At 43.1% G+C, this 26,719-nt stretch overlaps 1 protein-coding gene across 2 annotated transcripts in view; it reads left to right on the forward strand.

Annotated features, from left to right (window-relative positions):
* Positions 1 to 25,610, forward strand: part of gpc5c (glypican 5c) — a 91,181-nt gene extending 65,571 nt beyond the window's left edge. For both annotated transcript variants that reach the window (XM_068701494.1, XM_068701496.1), the window contains 2 exons: positions 7,421 to 7,562; positions 23,286 to 25,610. In XM_068701494.1, the coding sequence (XP_068557595.1) occupies positions 7,421 to 7,562; positions 23,286 to 23,473 (330 nt within the window). In that variant the 3' untranslated portion in view covers positions 23,474 to 25,610. The remainder of the gene's footprint in view (positions 1 to 7,420; positions 7,563 to 23,285) is intronic.
* The last annotated feature ends 1,109 nt before the right edge of the window (positions 25,611 to 26,719 follow it).

Genomic DNA, 26,719 nt, shown 5'->3' on the forward strand with positions numbered 1-26,719 from the left:
GATAGACGGATAGATGAATGGATGGATGGATGGATGAATGAATGGATGGATGAATGGATAGACGGATAGATGAATGGATGGACTGACTGACGGATGGATGGATAGATGAATGGATAGACGGATAGATGAATGGATGGACTGACTGACGGATGGATGGATGGATGGATGGATGGATGGATGGACGGATGGACGGATGGATGGATCAATCTTTTGGTGCTGCTGCCTTAGAAGGACTTCTGTAGCCCAGCTGGAAGTCTGAAAGGCTTTTGCTTTGTAGCAACACAGCGGCAGCAGTCTTCACTTCCTGTTTACCCTTGCATCTCACACAGCACAGTCTTTAGCAGCTAGGTAGCTGTTGGAACATGCTCTGAGAAAACTGCTGATGTCACTCAAACTGTCAAACAATTTAAAGAACATCTCTGTCATTTGCTCCGACAAAAGCCAAAGTTTATTCACACGTACATACATAACACAAACGCGATCTGCCTGAGTCGGTGCCTGACAGGAGCAGGGCGTGACAGCCCAACGCCACAGCGTGTTGCTGTGATTGACTCATGAGGGTTACATGAGGTCATCGCCAATAAAGTGTCACTAACCGTTAAAATCGACTTGCACTAGCTTGCAGTGCAGGGGTGTGAGACTTTTTGCATTTGTCTGAAAAAAAGGTCAAAGAACTACTCAGAGCTCGTGGGAAATGTCATCGTTTATTTTTTAAGTACAAGCAGATTCCCAGATTTCATAGAGATTTCATGAAATCCAATTTAAATTTAGGTCATTGGCCCACGAAGAATGAAACTCAGAACTGTTTTTTGTTGCACAAAACACAACCATATGGCCACTTAAAACACATTTTGTTTTTGAGTTTTACTGCATTCCTTGGTTCAAGAAAAATCTTTGCTGCCTTTGTCCAGGAACATTTCTGCTTAAACAAATAGTCATACATTTTAAACAGTTTCTTTCAACACTCCTTTAAATGACGTCCAACCTGCATTTTGCGATTATAACCAAACTTTACATTACCAAATTTTGAGACGTGTTAGGTTTGTGTGGCCTTGGCAGAGGTGCATGTGGTCATAGATTGAGTGTGTCTACACATATGTTAATAGTTAGCATATGTAATGAGCTTATATGTTGTCTGAGTAGGATAACTGAATGAAGTCTGTGTGTTTTTGTGTGAGCTGATCAGTGATCTGTTGAGAATTAAACTTCATCTTTTCGTCATCTACAGAGCAATATGGATTTCTCATCTAAAAGGCAACAAGGAAAAAGATCTGTCCGTCAGCTTCGGTTGAAGGGTTTTTATTGGCTTCGGCTTTGACCATGGGAAAGGATAACAGCAGAAAAGCACTTGGCTCACTTGTGTATGCCTTTGATTTTAAATTCACTTTTGAATCAGTTCCCTTTTCCATGTTTTGGATGGCAATGCGAGTTGGTTGCTTGCAGTCCAGACAGACTCTGAAACTACTATTAGTGTCCAGTCCCAAACTTGCTCAATCTTCCAGTCGAAGTATATGTAATTAAGAACTGTCTGGAAACTGGTTGGCTGTGACATCCACTATTAATCCACACAAACAATACATCATATCTGTTCCAGAATCAGCAGCTATGGATGGCTGAGCAGTGCAGTTATCTACAGATACTTTTGTTTGCTGCCTCTTTGTCTGTTACTTTCTCTTTCTCTCTCTTTCTCTCTCTCTCTCTCTCTCTCTCTCTCTCTCTCTCTCTCTCTCTCTCTCGCTCTCTTTATCTTTCTCTCTCTCTCTCTCTCTCTTTTTCTTTCTCTCTCTCTCTCCGTCACGCTAATACTCAGGAATTACACTCGTCTGTTCCTGTTCAGGCAGTCGGTGATGTGCAGAGAATTGCAGCTACTGCCTCTGAAGCCAGGGACGCATACTGACACACATAGATACAGTTCATGCTTACTCTGTCTCTCGGCTGATGTTTCCTTTTACACAAAAGCATTATGAGCCTGTACAGTATGCGAAAGAATGGAGAGAATGTTCATTTAAAAGTAGAGAGAACTTCCTTCAGCAGACTTTTAGACATTGCCACTGTCACGTTTTCCTTTAGTCTCCTCCAGGCTTTCCCTCCCGTCTCCTTTTTCCCCGTCCACATATGCAGTTTTACCACGACTGGCCTCAATGAGGTGATACTGTTACACACAAAGGTTGTGACTTACGATCCCGGTTCACTAGTTTGACAGCAGTATCCCACCACATAATGCACATGCTCAGACGTGGGCACAGACACGCTTACGCAACGACTGCGACAGTTGCAGTATTCATATCCCATCCCTGCTGACCACATTTCACATTTTTACATTTCATAATCACATTTTCTGTTTCCACATAAAACTGGAACGTGCCTCCACAGTAGCTTCCTAGTTAAGCTGCACACACACACACACACACACACACACACACACACACACACACACACACACTCTTTCAGCCTTGTCTCTTTTCCAAGCTCTTTCAGAAGGTGATTGGTTTCTGCTGGCAGTACTGATTTTCGTGTGACCAGGATGGACTCAAATACATGCAGGAATTCAGCTTGTGACTCTCTCAAACCTGCCCCATCATCCTATAACCGAAGAATGCTTTTGAAATGAAAGAAACAGGGGAATGAGTTGGCAGGGTAAGAGGAGAACTAGCAAATATTTCATGATTTGGGGGATTTTATTCAAAGCCTTATTGGAATGACTGATTTGTATTTGGATTCCAAGGCAGTATGAAAGCAAAGGCTGGCATCTTGTGTATTTTTCATCTTCTCCACACTCAGACCCCTCGCCTGTTTGCACAACTACAGACTCAGTCTTCCGGTCCAAGTTAGTCCTTTTTATTTCCCCCCTTCTCTGCTTGTGTCTGTCCGTCTTTCTTTCTTTCCTTCTTGTCAGTCTGTCACTGTCTGTTTGTTTCACCTGGCACGTGCAGTTGCCAACCTTAGTTAGATGTTGACCCGAAGCTGCAACACTCCCACATTCTCACATTCCACTCATTTGTATTGATTCAGTTCTCATGTTGTTAGTGGATATGGAATGTTCGGATGATCTGAAATGTCAGATTTCTTTGTCTGAACCTCAGCACTAAAGAGTCGTGGCCTCACTTTGCACCTCCCAATGATATTTATTCAGGAGGAAATACAGTATATCATAAAATCAACTCTCTTCCACTCGACTTACTGTACATGTAACAGCACAAGCGGAAAAAAAATAACATATTACCCTGCAACTAAGTTAAGTTTTCTAAAAAAGTAAGGAAATAGCTTAATTAACCTTTAAAGGGGAAACCACCTAAAATAAGAATTCCAATATGTTATTTCCAATACTAAAGAAAGTTCAATCAATATTTGTGAACATGAGCTTCTCTCATGACAGAGAAGTAAGTCTCAAACTTGTGATGTGATCAAGTATAGAGTCTGGAGCTGCTTCATAGACTGTGGTTGTGTCCCAAATTCCATACTAACCTATATACTATATACTAACCTATATAACACGATTAGCATACTATATCCGTTGAAATATTCCAGTATGCAACCACTGGACAGGCATTATATATGCCACAATGCAATGTTATATTATCAAATGAGATTTATTCTGTGGTATAGTTTTCTCAGTTGTAAAACAGAAAATGTACCCATAAACTCAGAACATCTCCCCTGGGTGCTCTCAGCGTCATATCTCCCAATTAATTGTCTATGGAGCCGTTCCACACTTACACACGACATCACAAATTTTAGTTTTTGGATTTGGGAGAGAGTTGTTTATGTTTCCTAACATTTTTGGACTGTCTTAGAATAACATAAATATTTAGAAAATTGACGCAGTTCCCCTTTAAGAGCTTACACGTTTATTTTATTCTAAAGCTTGTTCTCTCTATCAATAGCCTGTTCTGATACGGCAAAGCTCTATCTAATGCACCAGCCTAGTGATAGTGAGCATTGTTTTACATGACAGAGTGAGAGAAGGCAGAGTCATGTGAGAACAGAGACATCTGTCCCTGGAGGGTTAAAGGCACAGGAGATGTCTGTTTTTATTAAAATATTCTGCACACTTCTTCACATTTACCTTACATACATTGCATTTTGTATTTGAAATTAGCTTGCATGGCTCAGCATGGAATGTATATCCTGCTTCTACTCTAAAGAAAATAGAAAACTGGTGGGAAAAAAAGTCAATTAGAGAAACACAGTCAAGGCACTCATTGAAACCCAGAGTTAGTCCTCAGTGCAGCAACAGCCAATCAAAAAGCAGGTGGGAGAGAGAATATTCACTGCACATATGCATTCAACACTGTTTAAGAACTCGTATTGGAATATATATAATAATATGTAGCCTATCTTTCTTCCTTTAGCTCTTAGACAAATTAAACATTTGCTTCTTCACTATACTGTGGGAATACCACCGTTAAGTTTCCTGTGTGTTTCTTTTGAAAAGACCACAATAGAGTTGAAATTTGAACAGAGAGAAAAGAAAAAAGACTCTTGCAGTCCTGACATAGTCAAAACAAGCTGCATTGGACAGCAGCCATCCCACAATTCTACAACGGCCCGAGTGTGGTTTCCACAGCGACGACGCCTTAATTGATTCCTTCTCTAATTAACATGCTTTAAGGACAGCTGGGCCAAGGAGCATTGTGTTAAACGTCCCCTGAACGGCACGGTTATTAGCTCAATACCCAAACGGTTATCTGGATGGTGTTAGTACACACATTGTGCTGTTCAGCAGAGCATTTCCTCCTAAACTCATTGCATATATTTAGTTGCTTTACATAATAAAAAAGGTCAATGGGTTTATCATGGTTGCTGTTCAGAACCAAGGAAGATGTTTTCTCTCTCTTGCTGTCTATCCTCCATTTTTACTTATCTTTCCCTTGCAGGCTTCTGCTAAATTATGTGGATTGATGCAGTGGATGGATACTTCAATTTTAGGTTTCTGTTTTCGCACATGACTCATTGTACTTCTTCATATAATTCACAAAGCAAGGACTTTTTAGTATGTTTCCCAATGTGTCCCCAAACCAAAGTTGTATCCTTCTTCTAACACAGATCACATTGCAGCTTCAAAACAGGCAGAGCAAGTGCAGGACACACAAAGAGCCTGTCAACAGGTTGTAATGTGAGCCAATCCATAACTATAAAATGCACTACTGTAACCAGCATGTAATATTGTTCTCATTCCTTCTAAGTAATCCTCTTGTACCTAACTGTCCAGCTATGAAAACTGAGCTCTTCAGCTATTGTCAATGGCTTTCTTTCTCTTTTTTTTTTGTGGTGAGCATAAGTAATATGTTTTAGCTGCTTCCACTAAAGGGCCCTCTCCAGTTTCATTAAGCCCGGCCTTCTGTTATGGTTGTACAAGACTCATTTCACAGTAGCACTTATTTCACTCACTCAGGCCTGAGTGTGAGAGAGAGGGGGCGCTTTCACATTAAATAAAACCGGAATGCGCGACTGATGTGTAATGAGTTACAAAAGTACCCGCTTGTGTCAGGATCCGTCTCGTCTCCTCTCGCTTGCAGATAATGGTTATCACTGCTCTGGTAAGGATGACAGAAATAATACAAATATATTCATAACTGCTTTTCTGATGACTTTGACACCAGTTGAACTGCCGCAGAATTACCACTGACAATCAAACATTCATACGTCAACACTGGCCAAGATTTTGTGTGGGATCCTCATTATTTATACTTGTCAGTTTAAGGCCTTGACTGTCTGGGTTTATGTTTTTTCAAATATTCTCTCCAAGGAAGGTCTAGAGCGAAGTATCTCATCAACGACTGAATGAATCACCATGGTCTTTTCGTACAAATGTTCTTGGTTCTCAGAGGATCAACCTTTGTGTCTTTGGTGATCCCCTAACGTTTCTTCTTGTACCACCAAGTGGAGGATATCTTTTGGTTTGTTTGAAATTTCATGACAAATATTGGACGGATTGCCATGACATACAGGTACAGATATTTGTGGTCCCCAGATGATGTATCCTAACTTCGGTGCTCCCCTCACCTTTCATTTTGCGCAGGTAAAATCAGGTCAAAATTCTAATTCGTCCAATACCTCGGTTTATGACCAAACATTGGCAAAACTAATGGCATTCCCATCAGCTTCGGCTGTTAGTGCTATTTAGCAAACGTTTACGTGCAAAACTACGATATTTAACAAGGTAAACATTACACCAGGTAAACATCAGCATGTTAGCATTGTCATTGTGAGCATGTTGGCATGCTGACGTTCACAATTAACTCAAAGGAAAGTATGTTAGCCTTGTTTTAAGGATTACACACAGTGATCATGAAATGTTGAAGGCTCAGAAGACAACTGGTTAAATGTCACCTTTGCTGTCAGGTGTCTTGAGTGACGGGCAGAGTCACGTGTCAATGGAAAGGATGTTAGTCATCCCTCAACACCCCAAAACCCCACCCCCATTCCTCCCACCCACCTCTCAACATGTCTTTAGTGGTTGCTGCCTCCACATGAAGGTCAGCTGTGTACCAGGATTGATCTTGTGAGCTTTCTCATGAATGTTTAATAGTGTTTGTGTGTGCGCATGTATCCAACCTAAAGCATGGACAAAATGAGCAAACCGTGTTTGTCTCTACAGTTCCACATATTCTACAAATCTGGTATTCCCGCCACTTTCTTAGCCCCATGCTCCAAAAGGATCATTTGTTGTAGAGTCACGCAAGCTTCTTGTCCGACATGGTGCGATGGAACAAAGACCACCTTGACAGCAGGAAAGACCGGCAGGTGGTCCAATTAGTTGGGCCCATGCTGAGAGAGGTGAACATCATAAGGAGTGGTCCTCCACGCTGCAGGCGGAGAAAGTCTTCATGCAGAACAGTGTTATAGTACGGCATGATATGGTTTCTATAGGTCCATGTGTTGATTACAGTTAAAGGCAAGAGTGAAGTGAAAAGACATTTGGATTGCCTTTCAAATAAACCGCGCACCGAAAAGATGACCGGTGTTACAGTATTGTGTCATTTATTTGTTTTCTCGTAAACTTTTGGCAAGTAACGTATAAAAACTCTTTCTCAACCTTGTAATCAATGCTCCTCTTAAAATGCGCTTGTAATTAAATGCAAAGCGTCATCTTACCACCCAGGGCCCTCACTGTACACTGCTCCACACACCACCATCTGTTGGGCCCTTGCTGACATTTACAGCGATTGATATGTCAGAGCAGGACACACATACATACAGAGCGTTCGTAACGTTCCACTGGGAAACACTCGGCCAGATCTATAACTTGCTATGCAAATGTATTTCGCATTTGCATTTCAGTTTGTCTGTGTGACCTATGGAGTTATATATGATAAGTGAAGAAGTCTTGAGGACCAGTGCTGTAAACATAGCAAAATTGATATTCAACGTAAACTAGTATGTGATAAACCTCCTATTACTGTGTTTTGCGGTTCAGGAGACCCAGGAGAGGTTTCCAAAACTGGGCCAGATGGAGGCCTGGGATGAGCTGGGCAGTGGGGAAACAGAGGAGGGCAGCACCACAGACTGCGATGATGAAGATGGATGTCAAGCCTCAGGAGACGGTCAAGACCAGACCTGTAAGTAATACTTGCCCACGTCCACGTGCACAAACACTCACATTTTCTTCAATTCATTTTTCTAATTTGTCGGCAAAAGTGCTGATTCCTTCACTTTGCTCATATGAACCCTACCGTTTTTTTATCGCCCACGTTCCACATGATCTCAACACCAAACTTTTTGTGATGATTTATCGTCTCTCTGTTATTATTTTAATTGTGATCTACCTTCAATCACCTAACTTTGTGCGATGTATCACCAAGGACAGATCTGCCTCTCATAAGGCAGTATCTCTTTTCTCTAGCTCAGTAAGCATTGAATTGTTTTCCACAAAAGTCACTCTTTTATGCACCTCCTACATGGCAGAGGAAGTATACTTTGAATCACATTTTCACACTCTGCCGTCCTCGCCCACTGTGTCCCCTTGAGGCTACAGCAAAGGTTGTGGCACATGAGATTCCTAAGATCCTGAGGAGCAACAAGCCAGTTTAGTTCAGTGGGCACACACACACACACACACACATACACACACACTCTAATGGTTTAAAACTCAAATTGGTCCTCACAAAGATAGCTGTTCAAGCACAAACACACACACAGGCAGTGAGGAGGTGTTGGGGCTTGTGTCGGCTTTAATGAGAATAATCTGATCTCCTGCAGAAGTTTCTTGTTAATCATCCCTAATTATGATGTTACTTTTTTTACACCTACACAGTTAAACAAAGTTGTTGGCTGTGAAGCATTTGTCTTGCTAGCATGGAGGGAGTAGAGAGGAACATGGAGGAGCAAATATGCACTCATACATAGGGTTGGGTACCAAAAACCGGTGCCAATATGGCAATATATGTTCCTATACAACCGGTGCCTAACGGACCAAAACGCAACGCAGATTTCGGTGCTTCCTTTCGGTGCCTGAGCCGATTGAAATATGTTCGGTGCTTCCTTTCGGTGCCTTTTGGTGCCAAGGCAAATATGCTCATATTTCTGCAAAAGAATTGCTGAAGTTTATTTATATTTATTTAAGTATACTGTAAACTGTTGCTAACAGTTAATATATTGTTCATAGTTTGAAGTTAAAAAGTTTGAAGCTGTAGTTTGAAGCCAAGTGTTTTGTATTTATTTATATTTATAGTATACTTCAAACAGTTAATATATTGTTCAATTTGAAGAAAACAAAGTGCCTTGGCAATAAAAAAAAGCCTTTCTTTAATGTCGTCAATCGTCGTTTTGTGTGTTTGTTTTTTTAAAGTATCGGTTCAGGCACCATTTAGGCACCGGTATCGTTTTAAAAGTATCGTTTTAGCACCGGTATCGGAAAAAAAACAAACGATACCCATCCCTACTCATACATGCATACAATAGCAGCAGCTGCCCAGCTCGCTATGAAAGTCGTGACATTTTTACATGTCCAAGCAAGCAGACAGGCAGCCACAATAAAGACTGGCCCGGTGATAAGATCCCACCTGGAGTAAACCGAGCCTCTTTGGCTTCCCCAATTACTCTGCAAGACTGCAGAAATGCTAGATACTGATTCAGCAGTTTCTCCACGCGTAACATGCACCGTGTTTACTCAGTCCAACACAAATGCACACAAGCACATTTTCCACAGAGGGCTAACTAAATTCCTTATCAGGTGCCTTTTGATGATTACCCAATTTAATACAATTGGCCTAAGTGTTTAAGACCATGTAATCACAACGACCCCATTTGCAATTTGGTCGAGAACCTTTGTTGCATGTCATTAGTGCGGTTTTTCCCTTCGTTGCCTGTCACATTTCCACTCTCGGTTATCAAAATAAAGGTAGAAATGCCCCAAAATAAAAAGATCCAAAAGACATCCGACAGCCCTTTCACATACCGACAAACCATTTATCTCTCTTGAGTTACTGGTGTCACAGCATCAACTAATTCCTGCCCTATCATATAAATGGCATTTTGACTCCTGTCAAACAAAACATTTTTTAAATTTTCGCCATTGTGAGTATCTGTCAGTGTTGACCTCACCATGAAGTCAACACTGGCCTTTATATTTTCAACACTTTAAAGACAATGAACATTTTTCAAGTTCTCATCCTGTGTTACGTATTTAATTCTCTTGTAAATTATAATACTCACAAAGCATTAGTGCTCTAAGTCAGCACATCTTAACACTACAGGTCTAGTTATACCAAAGGGTAGCAAGAAGGCTGTCCACACCACAATGTAGCTAATACACCAATCAATAGCCATTACATTCCTTGTTCCACACAGCTCTGAACAGGTCCTTTCTGCCCTGCTCCTTGTTGCGATGTGGATAAAACATACCAGCCTTTCTTAGAGCTCTGACAGCAGCAGCAGTATCCCAACAGCAGGGGATAATCAATCAAGACCACTGTCTGAGATTTACAGAACAAAACCCATTAGTCTGTGCTCAAAGTATAAATCCATATCCTGGTGAGCCCCGTTGCCTGTACAACTGTCCTTTAGCCTCCAAAAGAATATTTGTCATCCAGTAACAAATTCATGCTTCTTGGAAAGGTGTGATTGGCTTATTGGGATCTATAAAGACAAATTACTGCATTGGCCTTAGTATTAGACAACACTGACTATAGACAGTCATTCACTTCTCTGACGGAAGAGCTGGGTAACACGTGTCCTGTGCAGCCTGGTTCACGCTTGGTATGTAATTCATTTACACCAGCCCAAGCCTGGCTATTTGAACTTGGCTGTTGCAATTTTCTGGTAGATAACGACTATGGTAATACGCATTCTATATTCCATTTTTCAGTCACATGCTGTACTCACACACTCCTTTGTTTTCTTTAACTGGCATCTCAATGGGATTTACATATATTATTATACAAGGGGAAGTCATCTTTAAAAAAAACAAATCCAAATGTCTCTCATTCTCTTATGACTTTGCAAATATTGGTTAAACTCTTATTGATTATCCAAACATCAACTTTGGCAACTGTAAATTGGGATTCATTAGCTTAGTGAGGCTGAAATGAGCTATAGGGCCAAGAGGCATATTTTACCTCCCATCCGTCTGTGTACTTGTTTGCTTCTATTTAGCTGTGGTGGAGCTCCCAAGGTCCATGTTAAAAGGGGGCATGACCACCCACTGTTGTGCTCAGAGAGACTTCATTACCGAGCTAATGAACAGCGCTAATCAGCAGAGAACAGACTCTCTGTCTCCATCATCACTCAGATGTGATGGAACTCCTGCAAGTCTTACTAAGGAGATAGGATGTATGCGTGTAGCCTGCTGCATACTGAAAGCATGTTTAACAATGCAAATGCATCTACATATGCACAGTACCTAAGTAGGCAACCAGATGAAAAATGAGCACATTGTTAATATTTGACACTGTCCGACTAAAGAGTTGTAAAAGTCCCATTCTTTTCCAAATACTCCAATTAACTCACCACTTCCAAAAGAAAGTGCAGTCGGATTGCATGATGTCCTTCATGCCGGTTTCATCACGGTTCAAATCCTGCTCCTCCTGCCTGGAGACATGCTAGTGTACTTTGTGCGCCAACTAAACAAGGCATAGTCATGTACGAATGGCCATGACCACAGCCATGAACAGGAGAATAAATCAGTGAATCTTTAATGAACCATATCATCTCTCTTCCCCCTGCAGCAATGAGAGCCTCGTCTGTGGTGCATTTTGTGGCGTGACTATGGCTTATTAACTCTATTAGCTCGGGAACACTTAAGGCTACTCCTTCCAAAGGAGCTATTCATTTGTAGCTAGCTCATTAACGTATTACTCTCTAAAAAGACCCACAGTGGCACTTTAGACCACTATCTCTCCATTAGGAAGAGAGAGGAGACTCCAAACGTCTGTGCATCAAAAGGTAGATCAGTGCTGTATTTGTCTGTCTGCTTCCGTGAGCCCAGCAGCCTTATCTGAGTATCTGGCAGAGTATGCGCAGTCTTTTCTCTTCTGGCCTTTTGTGCAGATCTGAGAAAACAGGCTGAAGAGAAGAGTTGTCTTTTTTTCTTTTTCTTTTTTCTGTTACTGAAAGTGAATCCACAGTAAAAGTTTGCTTTTGGTTTTTGTGAAACTTTTCGGATCAGGAAAGAGTTAAGAATGGAGCGTGGGAGATTTAAAAGCATTCAGCACTGCTACTCCTTCTGTATTGGACCGCAGCATGGCTGTTGTTTGTGCTGCTTGTTGAGGAAATTCTGCCTGACAAAGGTGTGAGGAGTCATAAACACAAACAGGTTAACCATCTCAGAGGAGGAAGAGAAGCAAATGCATGGCTAAACACTTCCTGCGATTGAGCCGGAGGGATGCGCTGCAAAGAAGTGTGAAAGAAGTACAATTCTCCTTTGGTAACAAACACCATCTGTCAGGCACACTTGTGAGCTCATCAAGAAAGTGAAGACACTCTTCACTCCAGTGGCCAAACCTCTCTATTAGCAGGAAGCTACTGGCGATGATTGTTGTGCTTTGCCATCCTGTCAAGGAACATAATCGTCAAGATATGACAAGATGGAAAGATTTACCAGTCGATCAGTGTTCTTCTGTTATTCCTGAGCAGACGGACAAATATATTAACTTTTGTTGTCTCTCCTTGCATACCCCAAGGAAACAGCTGGCTCTAAGTGTGTGTGTGTGTGTGTGTGTGTGTGTGTGTGTGTGTGTGTGTGTGTGTGTGTGTGTGTGTGTGTGTGTGTGTGCATGCGTGTGTGTGTGTGTGTGTGTGTCTGTGTGTGAGTGTGTGTAAACCTGACCCCAAGGGAAAGTAAACTCTGAATGCTATTTTAAATTCACAGCTGCTAGTTTTGTTGAATTTTTTTTCTAAGAAAATGGAGTGTAATGTAAGTTGTGAATTTCTCCTCTACATACTCTACGCGCACACACACACACACACACACACACACACACACACACACACACACACACACTTATTTAAAGAAGTGGGGTTGTATGGCATGAGAAGGCTCCAATCAGCAGATTTTGAATTTAAGGCTGAAGGGCACCGGTGCAAAATCTGCTCTCCCCATCTATCAATGTCCATTGTAATATGCAGTTTATATTCTGCTATGCACAGTTGTATAAAACACTCCTGTAGAGAACTCCATTCTACCACTTGGCTGTTCAAAAAGGCTGCATAGTATTGTATAGATAATGACCTTGATTTGACATATGTGCCTCATGATGTTCATGGCTTTCATGGTTTTTGCACCTGAACGTCAAAGGCCCGAGAGAACTTCTCTCCAAAGCCAAAAAGGCCATAAAGGTGTGCGGCAGCTGTTCGCCCTGGCAGAGGAAGAGCATTCCTGAAATGAACGGCTGCTTGGGCAGGATATGGCCAACCTACACCAGCGTTAGCAGGATTACACTGGATCGGCCCCAAGCCCACTACAGCCTGCTGTTGCCCTGGACACAGCACACACCTGCTTTTCATGTTCGAAAACTTGCATGACGGAGAGACGAGCGGAGATGTGATGTGCAGCAAAATTGGGGTCTGAGAGAGGACACGAGGTGAGAGGTAGAGGTCAAAGAAAAAGTTTGAGACAGTTACAACAATGCAGGGGGTAATACCACAGAGCATTAGGACGGGATTCTACAGTACAAGATGTAACAAGAGCCGTGGAAGTACGGATAACACGAGTTATGTTGTTTAGGGCTTCGGTTCAGAGAGGACGATTGCAACACACAGACCTATGATTCAATCTACCGTGAGACACAGGAGTTAAGAGGGTAGGTGGGGGATTTGGCGCTTGTGTACCCTGCCAGGTTGGGTCGAACCAATCCCAACCCCTTGATCTTCCCATCCTAGGTCCTGGACTGAGCCGGGTCCCCTTGGGACTGGCGTGCGTAGAGGCCGGCTGGCCAGCAGATGTATTGGCTTTGTCCTGGTGCGGATATTACCAGTAGGACTGCCATTTCCCTCAGCCTTTCATCTGGAGCTCAAGGAGCGAAGAGAGAGATCCGCAGGGCAGCGTAGGTTTGGAGAAGAAGGAACAAGAGGATCAGAGACGGCTTTGCTGGACAGGAAGATGGTCTGGTTTGTGGATGAATGTGGGAGGAGTGAGTCACATTTTCACTCAGATATGCAGAGTCATCGATTTGTCCTGTGTGACGTTGCGTAATTTTCTCAACACGTGTCTTGAGAAAATCTGTGAATGATTTAGAGAAATTTCATTATCATTCCCTATGAAATGAATATGGGGAAAGACATTCTCCAAACAGAAGTAATAGAGAGATAATCCTTTAGACTAATACGTGCCCAAACCCATTTGTTAGCACTTAAAGTACCCAACAAGATATTCTGTTTTATTATAATCACTGTAGAACACATTTTTATTGGACATATTCACATTTGTGATCAACCATCTCCCTTTTCCTGCTGCGCACATCCATTCCATTGTATCCCATCTTCCACCTTTCTTTTCAGTGATCTACTTTTTCTTCCTTACTTGGCATTTTCTGCCCTGTGGTTTTTACGGCACTTTGAGAGCATATTAGCTTGAAGGGCTCCCTAGGCGCGTGGTCATCAGAGGAGAGTGGTTCTCATTAGCCAGCATCATCATTTCCTTTCTAAGCAGTATCAGTGAGGCCTTTATGATTGAACCTCTCCAGCACACCTTTGGGGCGTTTGGAAACACTAAGGATCTCTGGTGTGGCAACAGGTTATAAACTAAAGGAAGTGCTGGGAGTTACTGCCTCGGAAGTTCGTGAAAATGGATTTTGTATGGTTGCTATGAAGTTTACCAGCAAAGGAACAAGGAATGCTGGAGACTCAGTGCTCTGATACCGTAGCCACATAAAAGTCTTAACTACACTAGCACAGAAGTAGCTGTTATTCACTAATATAACAAGAAATCCTTACAGCATGTGGAGGTTTCCAAGCAGTAAATGGCATTTTAAAGATGGTGTCCAGACTCCTAAAGTGTTCTTTATTAAAAGCTGCAAATTCAATGGCTATGACCAAAACACTTTTGCACACCACCCTTCCACCCCGGGCCCCCAGTCAGGCTTTGACCAAGGCTTTGGGTTGTCATTGGGACCAATTTAATCAGCACTCAATTCATTTTGGAAATATTTAAACAGGCAGACCTACAGCTGAGCGACTCAGTGATGGCCCTAGTTAGTTTTTTTGGGCTTTATTATTAATGCCCATATCTGGGCTTCTCTGCTGGGGGTCGGGATGGGGGGGGGGAGTGACCTGCTTGACTTTCTTGACTCGCCTAGAGCCCAGCCCTGGCTACTAACACAGAAACTGACATTCCTTCTGTAACACAGCACTGAGCAAATAAAGGCAGACATTCCACTGATATTGAAAAATACAGTGGAAGGATAAGCAAGGATGAGTCTGATCCTTTTTGTCTCAGCTCAGCCTGGTATGCAGGGGGAAATACAGACTAGGAGAGAAAGCATGGAAAGAGTTGGGGAGGGATTTTCCCAGACAGGTACTTCTTTCTCAAACTAAAGAGATGCAAACTTTGGTTTTAAAGCAAACCCACAATCGGAGTATCTGTTTTAGATAGTGGAGGTGCATTAGCATTGCACGAATGGTCAGATAATGGAGGTTGGTAGCAATGAGCCAATTTTTAGCATCGACTACCTGCAGTGCGAGTCTGTGTGCAGCCTTATATATATTTGTATGCATCAAAGCGCTATGCATGCAGGACAAGTCACTTCATTAAAGGCCTATCCTATTGACCAGTGTTGAGAGCGACAAAGCCCCTCTCCCTTATCCATAATTGATGTGGCAATTAGAGCTGAACATGGGACAGACTGTCAGGCCGGAGGACTGGAAGGGGGCTGACCTTTCACTGCTTCGGCTGATTACAGATCAGACGGGATGGTCCACTGACAGAAGACTTATACATCGTTCTGAGCAATTCGATTCTGAAACTGCAGTCGGTTACGCAACCATGAGATTATATCAAAGTATTTGACTCGCCCCCTCAAAATCAAACATTTATAACATCACAACTTCTTTTCCTATCCCACATAGATTTCTGACTTTGAAGTTGAAAAGGCAAGTATCACTTAGATCATTCAGAGGAGGCTGGTCACATGGAGCAACACAAGACTGCATTCCATCCTCTGTATTTCACTTTTTGGTGTGGGCAGTGCTGCTGCTACAAGTTGTCACTGAGCATGTAGCATCCAAAAGACAGTTTACGCACACTAAAGCCTCTTTTCCCTACTTCCGCCCTTACGATCTTAAGTGTCACTTGAACATCAACAGCAAGCCCTGACTGGGTTTGAACGTTTCATTGGATTTTTGATTGCTCAAGGCACACAATATCATAGAGAGAAACGGAGGAAAGCATCCAACTTGAGACTTCTGTACTGCTTGGCTGATTCCAGCGGGCAGGGGAGGGATCCATGTGTGAAATGCTATGTCAGGAGACACACACGGTGACAGCGTCTGTTGACTGCAACCTGATGTGCCCTTCCCGTTGACTATAATGGATGGCTATGAAGTGTGTGCGCGCCGCGCAACGCAAGTTTGTCTCTGCGACTTTCATGCTTCTCTGTCTGCAAGGACGACCCGACAACTGCCAATGCGTTGAAGCATCTGGTGTTCGAGTGCACGCAGGTGCAGTGTTAGGTGTGTGTGTGTGTGTGTGTGTGTTTGTGTGCGACCGAACGCTTATATCGTCCAAAATCTGTGTTCTGCTGGGGGAATGTGGTGCATCCCGTGTGTCAGACTGTGGGGTTTGTACTGGGCCTTTAACTTGCTCTCTTGCATAGAGGCTGCTTTTCTCCTCAAGATTCCCCCTCCATCTTGAGACTCTTGTCACATTGACTGGTGGAGGTCACTGTCCTCCCAGGGCCCCTTTCGCCTATTTGTTTCTGCGTGTAATGTGTTTGTGTGTGTCTATAGGGGAGTAAATCTTAATCTTGCCAAGGAGCTTAATAGTCTAGCACAGCCAAGAATCTCACTGGGCAGATTCCATTGTACGTATCCCTGCTCTGGAGTTGCCATGCTGCTATGCCCGTTGCTAGGTTAGCTGCAGGCTAATGTGTACCCCACTGGTGCCCCTGTATTTCTGCCCCGTTGGAGACCCTGTACCAAGCCCTATATAGGTTGCCTGTGAACCAGAGGGACAGTTCCCAGAGAAATGAGTTTGTGTGTGTGTGTGTGTGTGTGTGTGTGTGTGTGTGTGTGTGTGTGTGTGTGTGTGTGTGTGTGTGTGTGTTTTTCAGAATACGCAATAGGGAGATTAGTTTGACGGGGCGAGGAGCCCCTGTCTGACATGGCACCACATAAAGAGCGAGTCGTGGACAAAAACAGCACAGAGATGGATGGCTAGTAATGAACTGTGTGAATGCATCCTCCCCTTCTCTCCACCCTCCAACCTTACCCCTCTTTGTGAGAAAGTGTGTGTGAAAGGAGATAAGGAAATGTTGAGAGACTGCTTAGAAAGGTGAATGTCTGTGACTGTGTGCGAGACTTTAAAGAAAGTGACCCAGAAGGGTTTTTAGCATTCTCCAGCTCTACCAAACAATGTCTGGACACCCATGATCCATAGCCTCCAAGAGCGACATCGGCCTTTTACTGGTGTCCAAAGGTCTGATTGGAGGCTGACTGATAGCTCTGTGTCCTTGTAATGCCGGCTTTAACAAAGAATAAGAAGGAACTTGTACAGCCTTGGTGTGCATAGGACTCCTCATGCATTCAAGTCTTGTGTTGTGGGAAAATGATTATAGCGCTCAACCAAGGAATAAGAATGGCCCCTGTTTAAGTCCTCTATGTATCAGTATTGTATAACTTGTTAAAGCCCAGATGAGGGCCAGCAACACAGCTTATCTACACAAAGTGGCATAAGTGTATGAAATTGTTAGGGGAAAATCTATGATCATAAACCTTTACAATGTCTTTGAAATATGTGCTTGTACTAAAAGGGAGTAGAGGAACATTATCCCACATCTGTGTCTTCTCTCTCTGCCTTCCCTTTGGGAAACAGAGAGCCTCTTGCTCTCAAAGGGATGGATGGCAGGTAGCAAATATCTGGCAAAGGTCGAACATCAGGTTGGATCAGAGGAAAAATGCTCTGTCCCTGTTAATGACGGAGAGTAATGGTCCAAATAATTTCTACTGACTTCTCTGCTTTTGAAAAAAACAGTGAGCTGGCTCCTGCGCTTCACGGACATATTGGCGATTGCATAAAGATCTAGTTTTACAGCCAATAAGGATTGATCTAGCAAATCAACAGTGTCATAATTCAGCCGCTTGGCAGAGCTGTCACAGGGGAGGAACAGTTGCTCATGCACACAAGTCTTGAAGTCATGCCGGAACCAAGCACACAACATGGAGAGAGGCGACTCGAACAATCACATAACGTCTCACTGCTAATTTCAAACAGCCCGTCCGTCAGTGTATGTGCATGCACCATGGGCATGCATAAATCTTTTTGCGCCTGTGTGCATGCTTACATTTATGTGTCTGCCTGTGTGAGAGGTAAAAAGAAAGAAAATGTCAAAGGTCATCTCTCTTAATGAAACATTGCTGCGAGGCAAATCCAGTGGCCTTGTCAAAACACAGGCCCCTGAGCTGCTTTACAACCCCCCCAAACACCCCGCTCCTGTCTCCCATCAACCGCTTAGCGGGGAGAAGACCCTGAAGGTCAAGGCAGGGAGAGAGGAAGATGGTGAGAATGAGAGTGTGGAGGAAGTTACTGACCTACACCACGCTCCCTTGACGTGCCATAAATCAAACCTCCACCTTTCTGACCGTCTCTGTAATCGTACACAGCAGGCGGAAGAGTGAAATCTGCCACCGGGGCTTTCAGGCATATGATAAACAGGTCAACGTCTTCTATTCACCTATCGTATGTGGGTGGTCACGTCACACTGGACAGCAGTAGGTTACAGTGCAATTAAACGGAGTCGCTACATCACAATTCTGGGCCGATTTCAAGTCAGTGAAATAGAAGAAGACTTTTTTTTTAACTTAACACAATTAATAATAATAATAATAATAATATTAATAATACATTTTATTTGTATAGTGTTTTAAAAGATACTCAAAGGCACTTTACATGGTAAAAATGGAAACAATAAAAGCAATTACATTATAAACAAAATAGATGACATAACAGTAAGGAACAGCACAAAAACATACATAACTAGCATCACCGGTTAAAAGCAGATTTGAATAGGTGAGTTTTAAGTGCAGTTTTGAAAGTGACGAGTGACAATGAGTGAGAATGTCTGAGGTGCTGAGGGAGAGAGTTCCAGAGGGAGGGGGGCAGCAATGGAGAAGGCCCTGTCCCCCCAGGTCCGATGCTTGGACAGAGTAGGGGACGTTTAAGAGGTTGGCGTCGGCGGATCTGAGGTTGCGAGTGGGAGCGTGTCGATGCAGGAGGTCCGAAAGGTATGAAGGGGGAGAGGTTGTGAGGGGCTTTGTATGAGGAGAATCTTGATTCTTTGCTGTATGGGGAGCCAGTGGAAGTTTTAAAGAACTGGGGTAATGTGATCTCTGGTGCAGGAGTGGGAGAGCAGACAGGCAGCTGAGTTTTGGATGTATTGTCAATTGACTTGAGTGGACCACATATTTATGCTTGTAATGACTGTATAGTGTAGTGTAGTGTAGAGTAGATAGTGTGGCAACTTGTTAAGCCCCAGTATACAGTAACAGCATTCCTCACTGGATTACAGCTCTGCAGCCAGTGTTCAACCCAGCACACCAGTCACACACAAACGCACACAACACAGATGGAACCACAGTTTCCTGGGTTAACTCATCTGATTTATCCCTTAATAAACTCTTCGCCCCTGCTGCCCCCGTACTGCTCCTCCCAATGAGAGTATAAGTATGCTTTTGTGTGTGCGTTTGTGTTGTCTGTGCGTATATTATTGTCTTCAGCATGTATGACATGTTGAGGAAAAGAGAGATTAAATCCTATCAGTTGAAGACAGATTGTTTGCTTCCTCCCTTTGCATTGGTTTGACGGTTTAATCTGTGCGACAGCAGAGAAACACAGAGGAGAAGAGAGAAGGAAAGAGAGAGAGGGAGGAGAGTAGCAGTAGAAAACTGACAAGGTTGCCCAAATAACCTTCATGCTATTTTCTGTCACTCCGAATTCTTCCAAAGACACGATGGCCAACGCCGTTCGTGATTCCTCCCACTCACCTTCCGACCCTTATTCCTCCCTTCCTCTCTCACTCCCCTCCCATCCCTCCATCTTGGCCAGAGCCCGAGGTCCACCTCGTCTTCAGTGCTGCGGACAGGCTTGTTAGAAGCAGCTGTTGTTGCTCCTTGGCCAATGGGAAATCGAGGCTCCCCCAAACACACAATCTGCCCATCTGGAGAGGCATTAGTGGCAGAGGACACTCAGAACCATTTCTCACACTCACGGCCAACACAGAGGTCAACGAGGTGTCAGAAGACAGAACATCCCTCTTTAACAATCTACAGGCCGGTGTTGAGCTGTGTTTGCGCTGTATGTGTAGTTACTGCAGTATATATATATCAGATTGGATGTTCAGATGTTCATAGTGACATGATCCCCCATCCTCTTCCTCTCCTTGACCCTGCTCGCTGCAGGCTTTAATGGTCACTGAGACCACAATCCATTCTTTATACTAGAATAGGGTCCACACACACATACTTACGCACTTCCCAGACGTTAAGGTCTGTCATCTTGACAGACCTCTTAGCACTCCGGTTCGATTTGTCTCTCAGCTTTCTGGTACTCTGTTTATCGCTGTCACTGTTTCTCTCCTATTATAAAGCTTTTTTTTACCAATCAAATCACATTTGTCTTTAACTGGTGGGGGAACATATGTCATTGACTGTTGTTGTTGTTATGGGAGAAGCATGTTGATGTGCCATCGCGTAGCCTTGACGTCGCCCGGGGTGAATGATTCCATCTGCCTTGATATAAGTGACGATGGATCTTCATCCTCACACTGAAAAGGCAAACTAACTGTTTTCCTCCTCTAACCCTCTCCGTCATCTTTCACTTCCTCCCACCCTCTGTTCCCCCGCTCCCACCACCACCATATTTGGGGGATTTACACATGAGCCAGTTTATGAAGAACGGCTTAACTGCTAACATTGTCTCATTGTGACAACAACATCACATTCCATGATCCTCCTGCCCTTCTGAGTTTTCATTTCTTTGTACCTCTTAAATAAAGAATTAACACAATACCATACTCTTTTTATCACGTTTCTGCTGCTTCTATGTTCCATTTTATAACTTTAACAATTCCATTATTTTCAACTATTGGTAGGTGATATGGCAAAAAATCATGAAAAACAAAACACACTGGGACTCAAAAGCACTAAAATGTTTGCACGGCTGAATCGGCTACGTTTACAAAGCACAGAGAAGTTCGGATTACAGCTCCCTATGTCATATAGAGAACCTTTAAACCTTTTTTTTTTTTAAGTTATTTTTCCAAGATAAATATGACCCAATGCATTATTGCGTTACCTACATGTTCTGTATAAAATTATAAATATATCTTAAAGTTTATTCTACCCCATCTCATTGTGGAGTACTTCTTTAGGGTGTGTGTTGTGTTCTGTGAGCTTTGGTTTATTAATTAATGAATTGGCATTTGAAAGTAAATGAGACATAAGGTGAATTACACAGATATCTCTTTCATTCCCCTCCCAACTGACGGCACTCTACACAATTAGCTTGTTTGACTTTGCCATAAAATGGACCTAGTTGGATGATTAGTTTAATGGGTGTTGACTGTCAGTGTTGTAACTTCACTTTATTGCATCCAATTTATTTTATTTTCAAAGATCACAAAGCATTCCAACACCATGCATTCCACAAGGCCTACCTTTACATCTAAAAAAAACAAAAAAACTTAAAACAAGTTGGCAGTGCTGTCGTCTATGCCGTGATTGGCTGTTCTGGCAAAGACCTGCTTCATTAATTAGCCAGTTGGTTAGCCTGCAGTAGAGTTGTGTTGGTGTTGTGTTGGCCCATTCAAATGCTGTATTCTGACATCTCCCAGATGAGATGCAGCCCATTTCCATTGAAACAATAACAGCAGTCTGATTTGGGATAAATGATGTCTTTGTCTATTGTCTACGGAACAACAAGAACCATTGGCTTGGAACGCACTCCTCTGTCTAGAGCCCTGCCTAGCCCTATCCACACAGGCATTCACATGCACGCATGCAAACCCAAGAGCACAATTGGGATGGGCTGATGTGTGTTTTTACAGACGAAGGTATTCTTAGATTTACACATTTGATCATGCCAGGTGTGAAAGAATAAGCTTTGAAAGAGCAATACATTTTGTACTTCAATGTTAGTGAGGAAGGGATTTAGTTAGGTATTCGAGATTCTTGTGTGGACTGCTATACATTTTCATGGTTTATATTTTTGATACGGTTGTAATATCTGAAAACTTCACACACACACATGGCTGTCAAGTTGCCTGACTGTCAAGTCACCACACGGGAGAAGCAGTAGCTATTTAATTAGACAACTGCATTCTAAACAGATCGTTTTTACACACACTGGTGGGACACACTTGGCCTGTTTTTGTGACAGTGACAGCTTAAAGAGACGTTTTTTGACACTGGGCTTTGGCACTGTCGGTACTAGCGATAACTAGCTATCACAACACATGGTCACGTTATTGTTCACCTCTGTCTCCTTTTGATTCTTTCTGTATTTCATCCCGTCCCTCTCTAGGTACTCACACAAGTCCTGCAGAGAGAGCCTGTAACTCCTACACATGGGGCTCAAACTACATGTACGACACTTGTGAGGTTTTTTGTGATGCAGGTCAACTATATTGGCAACTGAGAGTGTGCGGTGCACTTTGCTGTGCTGAGAGTGCTAATCTGTCTCATTGATGTATATAGCTGGGCAGGGCTGGGTCCGGCTGGGATCCTGTGAAGAGGAGTGGGAAGAAGGATGGGTAATGAGCAGAAGGAGTCATTTCCTTTTGGATTTTAGAGACATCAACACAATGTCACACCCCAGAGGGAAGTGAGATAAAGAGAGGGACGAGTTGCGTTCAGTGCCAGGGCGATGATGAAGTTTGAGAGAGGCTGGGAGGGCAGTGGGGTGTAGAGACATGAGTGAAGTCCACTTTAAGAAACGGATTTCAACCGATGTCAGCAGAAAAAGCACTTGTGTGAGTAACTCCATGTGTGTGTTTGCGGGGACTGTGATTAAAATGGGTGCTTGATGTCCGCCCTGCCCTCATCACCCTGATTTATCTCTGATTGGCAGTAATGACACAGTTCGGGCTGTCCATCATCTGCTGCTGGAGATTAGACACCCAATCAGTCCTCCATCATGACGTGTGTGGTGGTGATGACGCCGGTGGGAGTTCAGTTTTTATTTCGCCGAGTCCCATGGGGCAGATAAACACAGTGTATGGCGGCACATGTTTGTTGTGTATAACTTGGACGAAGACATAGAAACGTGCATTGGTTGCTGAACAGTAATGATGCGGCACTGTAAATGTGTTTTTGAAACGTTTCGAAGCGCTCTTCAAAATACATTATTGACGCTTTTCGACTCAAACGCCCACAGCTGTGCTTCTTCTGATTTGCAAAATGAACTCTGTTTGAAATGTAACAGACATAATCGTACATAATTGTTCATGTCTGATTGTTTTTGAAAACCCTCGAGATGAGATGGTGGGAATGGTGATTGGATGATGATAAGCCCCTTATATACAGTTTTACAAGCCCAAAGGACTCTGAACATTAAAGAGGATTATCATGATTACAGTGATGAGCCAAACCATTCATCTCTCTCTGCTTCTCTCTTCCCCTCTCCCTGTCTCTTACAGCACATACAGATGCCTCAAGTGAAGGAAAGTCCATTGGGAGACAGCCCGGCAGTGACAGCCCACATGAGAACCCTTCCAAGCCCCCCTCAGTGAAGGTGATAGGGGGCTCGCCGTCCGCCAGCTGGGCACGGCCCTGGAGCCTTGCACTGCTCTTTGCTGCACTTTGCCTGCAGTGGACCCTGTTCTGATGCCAGTGCACCCTCCGTGAATCCGCCACTGCCCCCCTTTCTAGGAACCACACACATGCACAGAGACACTCATATCATTTACATATCATGCATAGCATCCTTACTCCTGTCCTCAACGTACTTGGATGGATGGTAATGCTGGACAAAATTAACTGGCAAGCAAGACAAGGCGTGGAAGAGAAGAGGGACAACGCTGTAGGAGACTGTAGACGGGGAACCTGTTGTCCTGCAGCATCACCAATGTGGTGGTTTTCACAAGCTAATCTTATGCACGCTCACCTATAAAGATTAGACCGCTTCTTCTAGGCTGTTTCGGTGCTAGATGTTTGCGTATACAGACACCAGCGCAGCCCCACCGCTCGCACACAAACGTACCCTTTGTGGCTTAGCACGGGACCTTTACTTAAAAGCGCTGACACATTTACAGACTCACGTACACGTTTACACATGAACAGTACAAATACAGCCATCTTCTTTTTCTGCAGTTGGCTTTTACTTATCCTTTGAGGCTAAAAAAAAAAAAAAAAAGACTCATCACGGCCACTGCACCATTTGCCAGTCATGCAGAAGAATTCAGCTCATTTGAAAACTCTACTCATTTTCTTTTCGAGGATTAAGGAATGCATGATAGATTGATAGATCGATCCCAGGTGCCTGGCCCAGAACAGCAGATTTGATGTACTATAATGACTGTGTACCCTGGCGGGGATTAGAATGTAATGAGTTCACAGGTAGAGCACTGGCACGGCTGAACACATTGTGCAAACAAACTAGGTGTGTATAGTATGTAACTGTATATAAGTGGAAAGATTTGATGGAGTGTATGAGGTTCTGATTCAACAAAAAGCTCTTAACTGATTGAGCTGAATGGCGTTATCTTTTCTTTTCCCTTTGCTATGAATGGACTGTGCTTGTCTGCTCCATACTACATATAAAATAATGCAGAAAAAAAAAACTATAGAGATTTATTTTCTGTAAAAAAAATAAAGCAGGAATGCACATAATTTTTTCCAATTTAAGCCATTGACATAAATGGATACATTTTGGGTGTTTGAACAAAGCCTGTACCATTGTTGATTTTACTAATGTTTATTGTGCATCCAGTTTTGTGTGTTTGCTCGTTGAATTGCACATTAATGCATGTATGACCTTCCAGGTTATCAGAATTATTATGGTAGGATCAGGCCTTTATCCGGGAAGCCTCAAAAACGATTGCCTTTTTCAGTACATCTTACGGGACATCAGGTTTTATCTTCCTCACTCAAATGATGGCTTGGTACTTCAAATCATAAGGAAAATTGGGCTGCAGATTCATCACAAGCAGATTCAAATACAGTTTAACACACACACACAAGTCAAATGTTTTTTTTACAAAGTTGGGTGCATCTATTGTCCAGTATAGTGGTAGCCCTTATGCAAGTCCCTTTTCATGAATTTGTCATACATTTTGCCAAATAAGCTCTAATGTCTCTTCACTCACTCTTAAGCAGACCATTCCTTTGAATTCCATCAGAATAAAAGCAAATCCTTCTTTGTTCTAAATGATTCCTCGTGGGGATGGAGCAAAAGGGAAGTTCAACAAAGAAACTGTGCGACTGCTACAATGGCTTCCTTTGTATACCTGTTGTCTCTCTTGTGTAGATGAGGATGGTTTATGTACTGGTGCGTAAAAGTACCTGTGTGAATGAGGATGAATGTTTGGTCAATGCTATGCAGATACGGTATTAAACCTGATTATGCCTAAAATGCAGATGTAGTATCTAAGCTAAATAGGTCTATACACTTACATGGGTCTATGTGATTTGAAATACCTCTTCCATAAACAAGCCTGTATTGTAAACACGTCTTCCTCTCCTTTCTGAAAAGTAACTCACCATTGGCTCTGCCTAAAAGTGGAAGGATGACCCGCTTAACTACTTGCATATACATACAATTATACATTAAAGCGTTGCAGTTAATGGAGAATGGAGATTTTAGCTGTTTTACTGTGTCACATCATGTGTTCTGTAACCACATTTGTTTAGTTCATATGATTTCCTCCATGTAAGTTTTTGTTCATAACTGTCGTTCATTGCACCCACCGATCACTTACGGTCCTTTACCCTCGCATGTGTATAAATGTACATATTTTAAGTCACTTGCCATTTGTTTTGTGTCTCATTTCCTCTCTTTGGGATCAGTACGATACCGAATAGCTGAGCTTGATTAAAGGTGCTCTGCTTTTCTTTTTTTGCTTTTCTCGATAGCCTCTCGTTTATAGAGTATCAGTCACAACAGACTGCTTGGAAAATATGTTTATTAAAGGCCCTGCACACCTATATACTTATTTTTCCTGATTAGTTCTCTTCCTAGGACTGTGTGGGCTTGCACAGACTGTGCTTGATTGACAGGTGTAGGTGTGCAGGCTCTTAAAGATTTCATGCTGACAGTCGGCTCCATTGCTGACTTTTGTCTGGTGCAATGGATGAGTCCTGCACCGCGACTTCACAGCACGAGAGGGCAAATGCTTCCTCGTTGGAAAGACGCGTCACCAGCGAAGTTACGTAGTTAGTGACACCAACGTTGGCAACCCATGAGGATAGGTTGGCAATGCCTTGACACACAAATCTGATCTCATCACTCGCAGATAACAGTGCCGACAGTCTGTCTGATAAATCTGATTTGAGGAATAAATCCAATTTGCCTGCAGCATTGGATGGTACTACAAAGTATTTTTGAACCAGAGAGACCCAGGCTATCTGTTTCACTCTGCCTCCAGTCCGTATGCTAAGCTAATCGCCTCCTGGCCCTCTGCTCCATAGATAGCTCACAGACATGAGAGTCTATTCATGTAGCACTCAAAAAAGGTGAGTATAGCTTCCCAAAATGTTGAGCTACTTCAAACCAAGACTTAGTAACTATGACTACATTGTTTCCTGTCCCTGAAAACACACCACTGTTTCATTGACCATACTGGACTGTGAGTTATGAGGGGGTAAGCAGGGCAAGCCGTCTCAGCCTGACCTTCTCTATTTGCATCCAGGAAGCCTCTTGCTAAACATATCGCTCCGTGTTTGTACCAGGAATAGAGGCGGAGGGGAGTGCGAGAGTGCAGAAGACAGGAAAAGGTTTGCTGCTGGAAAGTCAGCCGTGATGACAGCAGTGTCGACAGTGACAGTTTGCTCGCTGACCCGTTGGCCGCTCCTGCAAGGGGGAAACTTTGTCTATTCATGGGCTATAATTTCCCTGAATTACTCTGTGCTGTCA

Source organism: Cebidichthys violaceus, unplaced genomic scaffold (genome assembly GCF_023349555.1).
Source record: "Cebidichthys violaceus isolate CVI_PGR_0920_01 unplaced genomic scaffold, fCebVio1.0.p SCAF_8, whole genome shotgun sequence".
Classification (NCBI taxonomy): domain Eukaryota; kingdom Metazoa; phylum Chordata; class Actinopteri; order Perciformes; family Stichaeidae; genus Cebidichthys; species Cebidichthys violaceus.